This window comes from Mauremys mutica, chromosome 21 (assembly GCF_020497125.1).
Source record: "Mauremys mutica isolate MM-2020 ecotype Southern chromosome 21, ASM2049712v1, whole genome shotgun sequence".
NCBI lineage: Eukaryota > Metazoa > Chordata > Testudines > Geoemydidae > Mauremys > Mauremys mutica.
Window position 1 is genome coordinate 3,921,893 of NC_059092.1, and position 12,285 is coordinate 3,934,177.

Consider the following 12,285-nt stretch of genomic DNA (forward strand, 5'->3'; position numbering starts at 1 on the left):
GCCTGTTTTTCAGCAGCCATGCCTAGGAGCTATGAGCACTTCCCCACGCTTTATGCCGTGCTTTATGGCCGCAGGTGCTGGGAGGATGAAGGAACCCAGGGTGGCCTTGCGCTTTGATTATTTCTGACACAATATGTGGGTTGAATCTAATCAAAACAGCCCACTCCATCATGCAGTCCATTAGGCCACAACAGACCTGGCTTCCTGAATCTTCATCCTGTTGGGGTGCATGTCGTGTCAGCAGGGCCACTTTCTCTGGCTCACCATGAGCTCTTTGTTCGGATTAGTCAGGAAATCAGCAGCTTCTCACCGAAAATAGACAGGAAATGACCTTCTCCCACCTCCTCTCACTGAGTGAAGTGAATTGGGTGGTGTCACTCTCTGGCATCTGTTCATGCCAACAGCATTTACTCACCCATGTCAATTGTTGTTTTATGAGCAAGTAAACCAGGGTTAACGTCTTTACAAACATTTATGTAAATGGGCGGACCCCTTAGATTGCCAACATGCTGCACACTGTTTCGAACCATCTTGCCTTGTCAGTGACCTAGTGTTTAATAATAAAGATTGGGAGGAGACACTTGCATTGTGAATGTCAATGCACATGCCACATGATCAGTGTCTGGGCTTTGTCGTTTTTCTAAGCACTGGGTTTTTTTAAATTTCTCCCCAGGATGTTCAGCTGGTTGGTATGGCCCCAATTGTGAGCAGCAGTGTAAATGTAAGAATGGCGGACGCTGTGAGACCACCACAGGGACATGTCAGTGTCCCGCTGGGTATGTCGGCGCTGACTGCAGCATCGGTGAGTGTGCAGGGTATTGCCTGGGGAAGTCTGAGACTGAGTGGCAGGCTGCTTTAAATCTCGATGGGGTGAATCCTGGCATTAGCTGCCCACGTGCAGTTTCCTTTGCCGCCATGCACATGAATGAGATGCTGCCCTTCGAGAGAGCAGCAGCTGTGAGGCGGGCCACAGTCTAAGAACATTGCAGGCAGATTTCAAGCAGCACATTTGCCTTCCAAGTCCAGCTTTGCAAAACATTACACTGAGTATCTTCCACGGCCTAGTTTCGAGATGTCTGCTAGCAGAGGAAGTGCTGGGAGGGAATTCTCAGTTACTGCTGAAATGCATGGACCATTCCTCCTTCCTCTGACTCCCAGTGACTCCTGTTTTCTATGATTCACTGTTCAGAGCTACAGTAAAAGCAAAAATCCAGACGTTTGGGGTGTTTCTTACACTTGAAAGGTTTTAGACATAAGCAGCGGAAGGGAGTCATATAGTAAATGTGCCACAAAAGAGAATAACCCCACCCCCCCTTACAAAATACTAATAATCTCCTCAATGCAGAAAAATCTTGACAGCTTTGGTTCATCTTCTAAGAACAGAGTCATGAAGCTTTTTCCTCTTGGGTTTCAGCAAAATGTTTTCTGTCAAAACCCCTGCAGGACCAATAGTGACCCTGCCAAAAATACCCTTGTGGAAGGGAATTTTCTTCTTATTCATTGGGGAATGGGTGTTTTTTCTCCAAGCGTTGTTATGGGTCTAATGATGCAAAAGAAAGAGAATTGCTGCAAAAATTCAAGCTGTTGCCAAAATGGATTTTACCAGAGGGAGCTACAGAAACAGGTAGGAGTTTAAGATGATCATGATGTGCAGAGAGATGATTTCATGCTTCCTAACAGTCAGGGTGGCTAAGCACTGGAATAAACTCCCTCGGGAGGTTGTGGAGTCTCCATCATTGGAGATTTTTAAGAGCCGGTTAGATAGACACCTGTCAGGGATGGTCTAGATAATACTCAGTCCTGCTATGAGTGCAGGGGACTGGACTAGACGACCTCTCGAGGTCCCTTCCAGGCCTATGATTCATGGCATGAGTGGCTCATCTGCAGGGTCAGGAAGGAAGCCTTTCTCCCAGGTACAACACTACACCATCGGCTGCGTGCACCACATTTTCTTCCTCTGACTCACACAGGAGAGGCTGTCCGCTATTACAGCTCCTAAGTAACTGATTTAATTTCTTGCTTTTATTGAAATGGAATCACTTTCTTCCTGGGGTTTTTTACTGCATCATAATGGCGGCCGTGTGTGGAAGTGCTGCATTAATCTGGCAGTTCACCCTTGCACAATCCCATTGCTTGGCTCTGGAGCCTGTTAAAATGCTTTCATCCTTCAGCACAAGGGATCTAGATGGCTCGTTTCTTCTCTACCAAATCAGGCCTAAGATCACAGAGTTAGTGGCAGAGCCTTGTAAAGAACCCAAGATTCCTGACCCCTTGTCTCAGAGCTCTAACCACCAGACACGTTCCCCTCCAAGCCAAACCTAAGCCCTTCTGTTTCAGACCACAGCCTGCTTCTAAGAATGCTAATGTCACCATCTCTTAGGGAAATTACACCTCTCCTCTCCCCTCCCCTAGGCTGCCCCATTGGTCGCTACGGCAAGGACTGCATGCACCTGTGTTCCTGTGGAGAAGGAGCCACCTGTCATCATGTGACAGGCATCTGCATTTGTCCAGCAGGAAGAACTGGTCCCAGCTGTGAACATGGTAAACATTAACCATGGTGCCATTTAACCAAGACTGGGCATTTCACCACCGGGGTTTGGAAAGGGCTGTAGGGTTGGATACAGGCAAGCTACCCCAGCCCCATTGGTGTAGTGTCTGTTTGATCACATCGAGATTTGGGTTCCCACTCTCTCCTCTTTTGTCTTTTTCAGTCTGCCAGAAAAACCAGTACGGGGCAGGCTGCAAACAGACGTGCTCCTGCCAGAATGGAGGAATCTGCCACGCGGCTGACGGCTCCTGTTTGTGTGGGCTTGGGCGGACCGGGAAGTTCTGCGAACTGGGTAAACCCCCCTGGAGGTGCTCTGTCCTGGCACCAGACTGGCAACTGTTAAACTGAGTTTGTGTTTAGAATTGATGCCCTCTTTGCCCTGGCCACTTGCATAGCTGTGCCCTCCCTCGCAGGGCACCCTGTGCGGCCTGGCCTGGCCACAGGTCACCTGCTGCACAGGACGTGCTCGCGGCTGAGCCGTGCACCAGTTACTCTCTCTGAAACGTGTTCCCCGCAGAATGCCCACCAGGGACGTATGGCGCCAACTGCCAGCTGAACTGTGCCTGCCGGAATAATGGGACTTGTGACCAAGTGACGGGAGCCTGCCACTGCCGCAGAGGGCACTATGGGCACTTATGCGAGCACAGTAAGTTCAAGCAGCAGAACGGCTCCTCCTCCTGCCCTCCGAGGCTGTGTTGTACTCCACAGGCAGGTTATCAGTCAAGTTAAAGAAGCTGGTGGTTTGAATGTCCTGTCCTTTGTGTGTGCTTGGAGTGTGCACACATAACCTGACCCACATTAGCAACTGCTTAAAAACAAAATATTTCTGACATTACAGTATGGACCATGGTCCATACTGTAATGTCAGAAATATTTTGTTTCGTTAGTGTGCTCAGGTCAGACCAATACAAACCCAAATTCCTTAGTATTGTGGGAAAGGCAGTGCTACCACACACCTGCATCAGAGGGCAAGATTGGCACATTTTGGGTAGTTTCACACACTCGTGGACTGAACAGGGACACTGGCTTTATGGCTTATAACAACGATCTGTAACCCAGCAACAAACCCCTTTTTGTCCTATGACTGCAGAGGTGTTAATGGGCCGCTCTATCTGGAATGGTCCCTTAGAACCTCTGCTTACTACTTATGCTAAACAACCTGTTCCATCTTGCATTTAGCTGTGATGCTCGGAGCGCCTTGGCCTAATCGGAAGAAGCGCTCCGTGGGGCTCAGAAGCTTCTCTCTCTCTCACCAACAGCCATTGGTGTAATAAAAGATATCACCTCACCCACCTTGTCTCCCTCATGACATTTTGCATTTTTCACCTTAAATCTTCCCGTTGTTCACTAAAATGGAAGAGGACGTCCATGGGCAAAGCCAACCATGGCCTGCACAGGATGTCAGTGAAATAGTTCAGATGGGTGAAGAGTGAGTTGTTGTGTTCCAAGCTTACATCTTTTTTGCTATTGAGATCCATGGAAAGAGTAAGACTTTACACTCAACACTCTTCCTGAATTTCCGGAGCTGACTGTGGATAGTTTGCAAGCTCTTTGTTCACTGAATGTACAGTGCCAGGCACAATGGGGATCTGCTCTGTGGTTGGGGCTCCTAGGCACTACAGTAATAAACAGGGCTTTGGAGCTGTGCTCCAGCTCCAGGCAAAAACCTGCTTTTCTGGGCCAAGCTCCAAAGCCCTGATAATAAATGATGATTATTTGTGGATCCAGTGTGCACCTAAAAGACAGACTGCGAGCAGGCTACTGGCTGCTGTCCAAGTGTCAGAAAGACCACTGGTTATTCCCTCCCAACACAGAGCAGGAGTGTCCCTCTGCATCTCAAAACTTCCCAGTGTAAAGGGCTCACGCCTCCCTCCCATGGGTTAGCGGGAGCGGGAGCTGCTGGGACCCCCAGCAAATAAGGCCTCATTGAAGCGATCTGTGTTTACTAATGAACTCTCCAACTGGCTTCCTTCCCAGCCTGCCCTCCAGGTTTCCATGGACTTCGTTGTCAGGAGTTGTGTGATTGTCAGAATGGCGCAACTTGTGACCCAGTGACCGGTCAGTGTCTGTGTCCTGCTGGCTTCCACCAAGACCGCTGTCAGACAGGTATAGCTCACGTCAGCGTATTTCCCAGCCAAAGGTGACGTGTTGTCACTGCATAGGCAGGGCCCAGTGCTGCCGTCCGTGAATGTACGTCTAGCTGGCACTAGTGGCACTCAGTGGGGAAGGTACTGCTGGCAAACAGGACGTGTGTTAAGCTAATCTTAAAAGGGCTCTGGCCCTGTAACTATGAGGTAGTATTCGCTAATCAGCGTGCTTGCCACCCACTCGTCAAGCATCAACCCCACTGAGGTAGGAAGTAGGGCCAGCCCCACTGTGGTGGTCACAGAGGTAGGGAAGGTGGGGACAGCAATGGAACCTGGAGTGCTGCTCTGAGCCTAGACAACATTTCTTCACTGGGATTTCTTAGCCGCCAGTTTTCGCCTGCCTCGAGCCAGTTGGAATTACTCAAATTTAGACAAGCAGAGGCACAAAAACACATAAATAATCAAGCAATTCGTTATCTCTCCCCCAACATTTTCTGTTTTGCACAACACCCTGGAGGTAATTACTAAACTGAGCGCACAGGGCCAGTCGCCACAACAGAATCAGCTTCTGTCACAAAAGTCAGCGACACTGGCCTCCTACTGACAGGGCGTAGCCCTGGCACTGCCCTCAGAGGGAAGACACATGCAGGGTTTCCCGGTGCCTTGAGATCATTTCCACGTAAAGAAGATTGTCTCTTGTCTTGGGCGGTGAGGCCCACAGGATTGGGAAGACTGGCTGTGTGAAAAAGCACAGACCAAAGGGCCCGAGAGCCTTGCGCCGCCCCCTCACCCTTTCTCTTGTGCTAACAGGCTGCGAGAAGGGGCGGTACGGAGAGCGATGCCAGCAGTTGTGTGACTGTGAAGGAAATGCACCATGTGATCCAGTCACTGGGCACTGCCTGTGTCCGCCGGGAAAAACTGGCACCAAGTGTGACCTGGGTGAGTGTGGATTATTTGCAACAGCCATAACAGGTGTGCAAGTGATGATGTTAGGACAGATGCGCTATCATCACTCTCCTGGCTGGGGCTGGGACATTTTTGTGGCCTAACCAGAAGGCATCGGACCTGGTTCTTCTTGCACCAGCCTTACGCTAACGTGAGAGAAGTGTGCCCGTGGGCTCTGTAGGTCACATTCATAAAACACAAGTACTGACGTTCTAGCGCGTGAGTGGAGGACTGGATGGCTCCAGGTGCTCCTATGGGATGTGGGGCCATTCATCTCCCAGCAGTGACTGAATGCCATGGTCCATCTCCCCCTTAGTGGATGGGTGGCCCCATCACAACACACTCCTCTGCCCTGATTGTTAGCTGGAGTCAGGAAGCCAACAACCGAATGGAACCTGAACTCCCCTCTGGGCCCTTGGGGTGGTCTAACAAACTCAGGGGTAAGGTACAGCCTGGGAGCAGCCTATCCCATCCCTCTCCTGGGGCAAACTGCCCCCTTAGCTTTCACCAGGCCTGTGCTTCCTTCTGACACCTCAATATCAGGCAAGGCTTAGACAGAACTGCAAGCTAATGCGCTGATGGAATTCCAGCTCCTCCAAACAGTCTCTCTGCCTTCCTTACCTCTCCAGACTGCCGCCCGGATAAATTTGGCCCAGATTGCACCCTGACCTGTGACTGTGCCTCTGTCAACTCTTTCTGCAATGCTCAGAATGGCCAGTGCACTTGCATTAATGGGTACATAGGCCCTACATGTCAAGAAGGTAACTTACTTCAGGCAGCAATGCTGGTATTTCCTAGTTCCCAATGTCACCCCACACCAGTAACTGATTGGGGCAAGATGAAAATGGTTGTGGTTTAGTGCTTTTAATGTGGGGCACCCTCCCCCAGAACTGTCATGCCCTCGGGGTTTGAAATTTTGCAGGTAATACAGCCTAGTGTAGACATGATCATCAGCTAAAGCAGCCGTATGGCTTGGACCTGACACACCATCACCAAAGGTGTTTCCATTAGGCAGGTGGAGTGGTTTTGCTTTCAGACAGGTAGGGGGTGGGTACTAACGGCAGTGATGCCATGGCAATGTGGTGCTAGCTAGGGCATGCTGTCTTCAGGCAACTAGCTACATTAAAGCTAGCTTGGGTAGCTCTACCCTGGAGAAAAGCAATAGCATTTGAGTAGGTATGAATCAGTCCATCACGGGGCAGTGGTGGCATCCCACAACAGAGGTGGAGAGGGCAGTTTGACCTATGCTCCTGCGCCTTTTATAAGATCTCACATTGTTCTGTCTTCTCTTGATATTCTAGCTGCCACAGCTACAATATCGTACCTGTTCGCTCCCAGGAGAGATGTCGAGCCTGTGAAACATTAGGTCATACAGCCACCATGTTCGAGGAGAACAAGAGTCAGCTTGTAAACAAGGCCCGGTCTTTCTCTTCGCTAACACTAACCACGCAGGAATTCTTTTGGTGACCAAATACTGGATCACCTGCAATTCAGCCTAAGAGGTTTGAGGCCATTGTACACAGCTCAGCTCACCTCTGCAAGGAGACACTGAACAAGTGTATAAAAAGCCACACAGCTGGAAGAACTGCTCTTGCAATTTCATGCTCGATCACACACTTAGGGAAGCATTTCATTTTTACTCTATAATAGAGATACAGTAGTTCAAATGTGGTTTTTCTCCAGCAGGCAATTATTGGACTTCTGTGGCTCATTCTCAAATTTTTTTTTTATTGTTGGTCTGGAATTTTAATCAAAATACATATTTATGTAAGGTATTTATAGGAAGATGTACAAATGTGTTTTCATGCTTGGTAGCCAAAGATCCCTGGCACCAGCGTGTGGACATGCTGCATCACTGGATTTTTGAACTTGTGAGCAGTCTTTCATTGGAGTTTACCATTGGCCATGGTGCTGTAATAGAATAAACATTCAATAAGTTGGTCACAAGAGCACTCACATTTACGTTCCAAAATGTACTGTAAGTCCTGGTTCCCTAGAGGAGCATTTGATACTCGTGGGTGACAAGGACTCTGGGGATTGTGCAAACTTTGAGACTTGACTTACACGTGAGTGCTTCTTCCAGCATCACATGAAACACAAGCTGGTTTGTAGTAGTATGTATATCAAATAATGGGTTGTTGTAGCATAGTAGATCAGACTCAGTATTTGTAACCTCATCTTTCATCAAATGAGCAATGTGTCTTTTTGCAAATAAATTTGGTCAGGACCCAAGGAGCTGAGCTACGACCCCGTTTAGCCTGGAGATGTTTAAGGTGTTTTGCCCTCTGTTCTACTGCACAAACTTAGTATGTTACACTCTCCCTCGCCACAGCTGGGTACAAGAAACTTTGCTTTAAAAGATTGTTAGCTGCTCATTTGATGAAAAATTTATTTATTTATATATGTTCTACTTTGTACTCCTTTTGAACTGATGAACACAGTATTATGTCAAAAACAACAAAATGGTACCTGGTTTGGATTATAATAAAAGCTAAAGGGAATATGGTTTCATTGCTTAATATCTCCAAAATACACATAGCCAGGACCAAGCTCTGTACCCCCCTTGAATGCATAGGAAAAAGCACTACTGAGCGTTTTGCTCTGCAGTGCAATTTATACCACATCGACCCAGCTACAGTTCAATTTGTTCTTGATGGTGTCAGCACTCAGTCCCAATGTCGTCACCTTCCTCCTGGGAATCTTGGACAGAAACACGGTAAGTGCACGAAAATTAACTTAAAAAATGACAATGTTCAGTGCACCAAGAACCTCATCTTGACAAATTAGAGGATGAGGGTTCCACCTCTCTCTTCTACCACTACATTCTGTGACCAACTGAGTTAAGACCTGTTTGGCTGAATAGCCAATTTGGTTTAGGTTCAAAGAAGTTGTGCATTACTGGCAAAGGTGTTTAAAATAGGTCAGTAGGAACAGGGCCCAAGATAGCACATCACTGCTAAGAGCACATAGGTAGAGGGCTTAAGTACAGCTCTGATTTTTGCATTTACCAATTATTAATGGTACTTAAAACAAAAGGGTGATTAAAATCAGATACAGTTTACATTTATTCATTTTAATTTGACAGGTTTACAAGTTACGACTAAACAGCATTGAGCCCTTTCATGTAACTATGAATCACATCTCCCTAGTGTGAGAGGCTATATAAACAAACATTGGCTTACTAGAGACCTAGATCCGTCTCTACACATTAACGTGATCAGCTGACAAACCGTAATCGCCAGTGTTGTAGGAATCATGAGAGCAGCTGGGCCAGACCCCTCATGGCCCAAGCATGTTGTGGGCTCAGGACAGCTCCCAAATGTAGTGAAATGTTTCCATGAATGGTGGTTTTGATAATAATGAGGGCAGGATTTTCAACAGTCCTGAGCATTAAAGACTGGAGGGGGAAGGGAATATTTTTCCAATCCCAAATCAGGCCCCAAAAGTTGAAATCTAAAAACAAAATTGTAAATAAAAAAAATTCAGATTGGGTCAACTGAAATGCTTAATTTGATCATTTCAAAAATCTTTGTTTAGATTTCAACTTTTTTTCCTTAACTTTATTTTAAACTTTCAAAAAGTGTCTAAACAGGAGATTGCAACAATTTAGAAACTTTTTCCTGGAACAGAAAACTTCACTGAACCTGATCTGTTCCTGCAAAAAGTTTTGGTTTTGATGAACTAGCATTTTCCAACAAATGGCTTAACTCTGCTCCCATTGATATTTTGTGCTTTTGAAACCCCTGTCCCAGATGTCTCTTCACAAGCTGTGCTATGACAGGACTTCTCCAGGAAAACTTCATGGCCTCTTAGCACTGCCTTTGATTGAACAGCTGTGATTAATTGACAATACTGCAGGAGTTTGTGCATTTCCTTCTGCACACTCCATTTCCTAGCATTCCAGAACCTAGAGTTGAGCACAAGGGCCTGATGCAACTTTCATGGAGTGAAAATGCCCACACCTCCAGCTACTTCTGATTTGGGTTTTTGACTTTTTGCCGCACCCTGTGGGTGCTGTTTATACTACAGAAACTGACATCAGGAGCAGAGTCTGGCACCACTAAAATCAATGGGAGCTTTGCCATTGACTTCACTAAGCACCTGTGAGCAAAACATGGCACTGCCCCTGTGCTGCATAGACACAAGGATATTTGACATGGCAGGGTTGCAGGGTAAACAGCCATGATATTATTGCTGTAGTCAGCACAACTGCTGTAAATAACTAATGAAACTGCCATTCATCTGAAGAAAGGGGGTTTTTACCCACAAAAGCTTATGCCCAAATAAATGTTAGGCGGCACTGGACGCCTCATTTTTGGGCAGTTCTAGTTTTTCCTTAGGAATCCACCCTGACTGTAAAACTCAAACAGGAATGTGAAAATAGCCTGGCATCTTGATATCCGAGGTGGCCACTGAATGACTTCACCAAGTAGTGATATTTCAACTTAAAATACATGGCTGCTAGGACAAATGTCCTAGTCCTCACATGAAAAGACTGTCCATTGTAGCTCTGTTAGTGCCAGATCGTAAATATTTCCTCCCCTACCGTGTCACTATCTTTCTTTGGACCAAGATCTGTTAGTGAGAGAGAGAGAGGGGCTTGCGAGCTTATCCTTTGTGTGTGCACATCCTTGAGGCCAGCCCACTGCAGAGAAAAATGCAGTTTCATTTGACTGAGTTAAGTGAAAAGATCCCATCTGCCAATGATCCATTCTGCCAAAACCAGCACTGAATGTGTTACTCAGATGATAATGGGCCTGTCTGAGCAGCCTCTTGCTCCCTACAGGCTTAGAACACCAAGGACTGAGAATAACGATGTAACCTGGGGAAAAAGCTGCTGGAGGAATTGTTCTGCCATTTTTGTTTTTTGGGAAAGAGAAGGCTAATTGTTCGAGAACCCGGGTATGAAGTCTGACTCTTGGGCAAATATTTGAAAAGAAGGGGTTAGCTGCTTGTTAAATCATTGGGGCTAGTGCATAATGCAGACGCTGAAAACAAGCTAGATGTGTTTAAAGAACCATCCGTGACCTCACAAAACTGATGGAAGATAGCTAGAAAACCTGCTTTATTATATTGGGGGAGGGATAGCTCAGTGGTTTGAGCATGGGCCTGCTAAACCCAGGGTTGTGAGTTCAATCTTTGACGGGGCCACTTAGGGATCTGGGGCAAAATCAGTACTTGGTCCTGCTAGTGAAGGCAGGGGGCTGGACTCAGAGCTGGAAGGGACCCTGAAAGGTCATTGAAATAATAATAATATATGGAGATATACCATTAAATATTACTAGTAACAATGCAGTTGCATCAAGATCACAGGGTATCCAGTGATTGTCCTGTAGATAAAAAATGTTTCATGGTAGACTAGATATTTAATATTACGCTACATACTGCATAGCAAAAGCATATCAAGGATAGGTCTATCAATGGCTATTTAGTCACCCATGATCTAGGTGTCCTGAAACCTCTGAATGCTAGGAGCTGGGACTGGATGATTTGATCATTGCCCGGGAAGCAGCTAGCAGCAGCCCCTCTGGGAAGACTGGAAACTGGACAAGATGGACCATTGGTCTGACCCACAGTGGCCATTCTTATGGTGTTACACTATTTCAAAAGGGGTTTTGACCTATTTAAAAAGCAGGCAGCAATTCCTGGAATGTTTGGGGCTAGTCGCTAACTGACACAGTGTAAATAAAAGTTGAGAGCCCTGGCCTAAGACGCAGAGGATTGACATGCACCTGGACGCTGTTTCCAAGCAAAGCTCTGGGAAAGCGGAGTCAGGCCCACACTAAATGAAAATTGTCTCAGTGATAAGACAAGGACACCCTTCCCCGGCTGCAGTACTTCATACCAGACTGAGCTAATCCACTCCCAGAGGCATTTGTCTGTTAAAAACCAAAGTCAATCCTTTGAGTCAAGCCACAACTAATGGACAAATGTATTAGACTGGAAATGGGGAACTTAATATCCCATTTCTTAATCAGATTTGCAGCTTTCCATTCTCTTGGGATACTAAGCTGGAACCTTTCACCGCCCTGAGAAAGATAAATCTGTTGTCCAATGTCAAAACTAGCAAGAAGCAAAACATTTGTTTCCTGACTTCCATTCAGCACAGTGTGCTGAGTTAGGATCGCTGTTGTGTGGACCTGGAGGGCAGATAACACTTAGCTATTTTGTTTGGTTCCTGAGACTATCATCATACATCATGTGCCAGAACAACAGTCCGTGCATGCGGAGTTTTGAATTTCATGTGAAATCCACAAAAATACTATTATTTTAACATCTTGTATTCACTACCTGCCAGAAGCCAAAACACTCAGGGAGTGCACAGTGCCAATTCTAGCCCAGAGTTGCTGTGATTTAGTTTTAACGAGTAATCTGACCCTTTATAACTGACAACTCACACACACTGAACGTTTCAGCTGTGGAGTGCCCAGCACTTGATGAAGATGGGTCACTATTACCCTGATTCTAGAGCTAGAGAAACTCAGGTTGTGTGATGGAACTAGAATTTTACAACATCCATAGGAGTTCAACATAGGACTGAGAGTCAGTGGCTGTTTATGACACATCCATCTCCACTGCTTCTCTTACCGCCCACCGTCCCCCACCCCCAGTGCTTAGCTAAGGCAAAGGCTAGAACCACAGAACAGACACGTCTCTCGTGCTCAGCAGCATCATTGCAAGGGGTGCATTTAGAGTTACAGTGGA

The 12,285-nt window shown here is 46.6% G+C and overlaps 1 protein-coding gene across 11 annotated transcripts in view; it reads left to right on the forward strand.

The window, feature by feature from the left end:
* Positions 1–8,073, forward strand: part of MEGF6 (multiple EGF like domains 6) — a 231,862-nt gene extending 223,789 nt beyond the window's left edge. For all 11 annotated transcript variants that reach the window (XM_044996193.1, XM_044996194.1, XM_044996195.1 and 8 more), the window contains 8 exons: positions 674–802; positions 2,413–2,541; positions 2,712–2,840; positions 3,066–3,194; positions 4,526–4,654; positions 5,446–5,574; positions 6,210–6,341; positions 6,882–8,073. In XM_044996193.1, the coding sequence (XP_044852128.1) occupies positions 674–802; positions 2,413–2,541; positions 2,712–2,840; positions 3,066–3,194; positions 4,526–4,654; positions 5,446–5,574; positions 6,210–6,341; positions 6,882–6,946 (971 nt within the window). In that variant the 3' untranslated portion in view covers positions 6,947–8,073. The remainder of the gene's footprint in view (positions 1–673; positions 803–2,412; positions 2,542–2,711; positions 2,841–3,065; positions 3,195–4,525; positions 4,655–5,445; positions 5,575–6,209; positions 6,342–6,881) is intronic.
* The last annotated feature ends 4,212 nt before the right edge of the window (positions 8,074–12,285 follow it).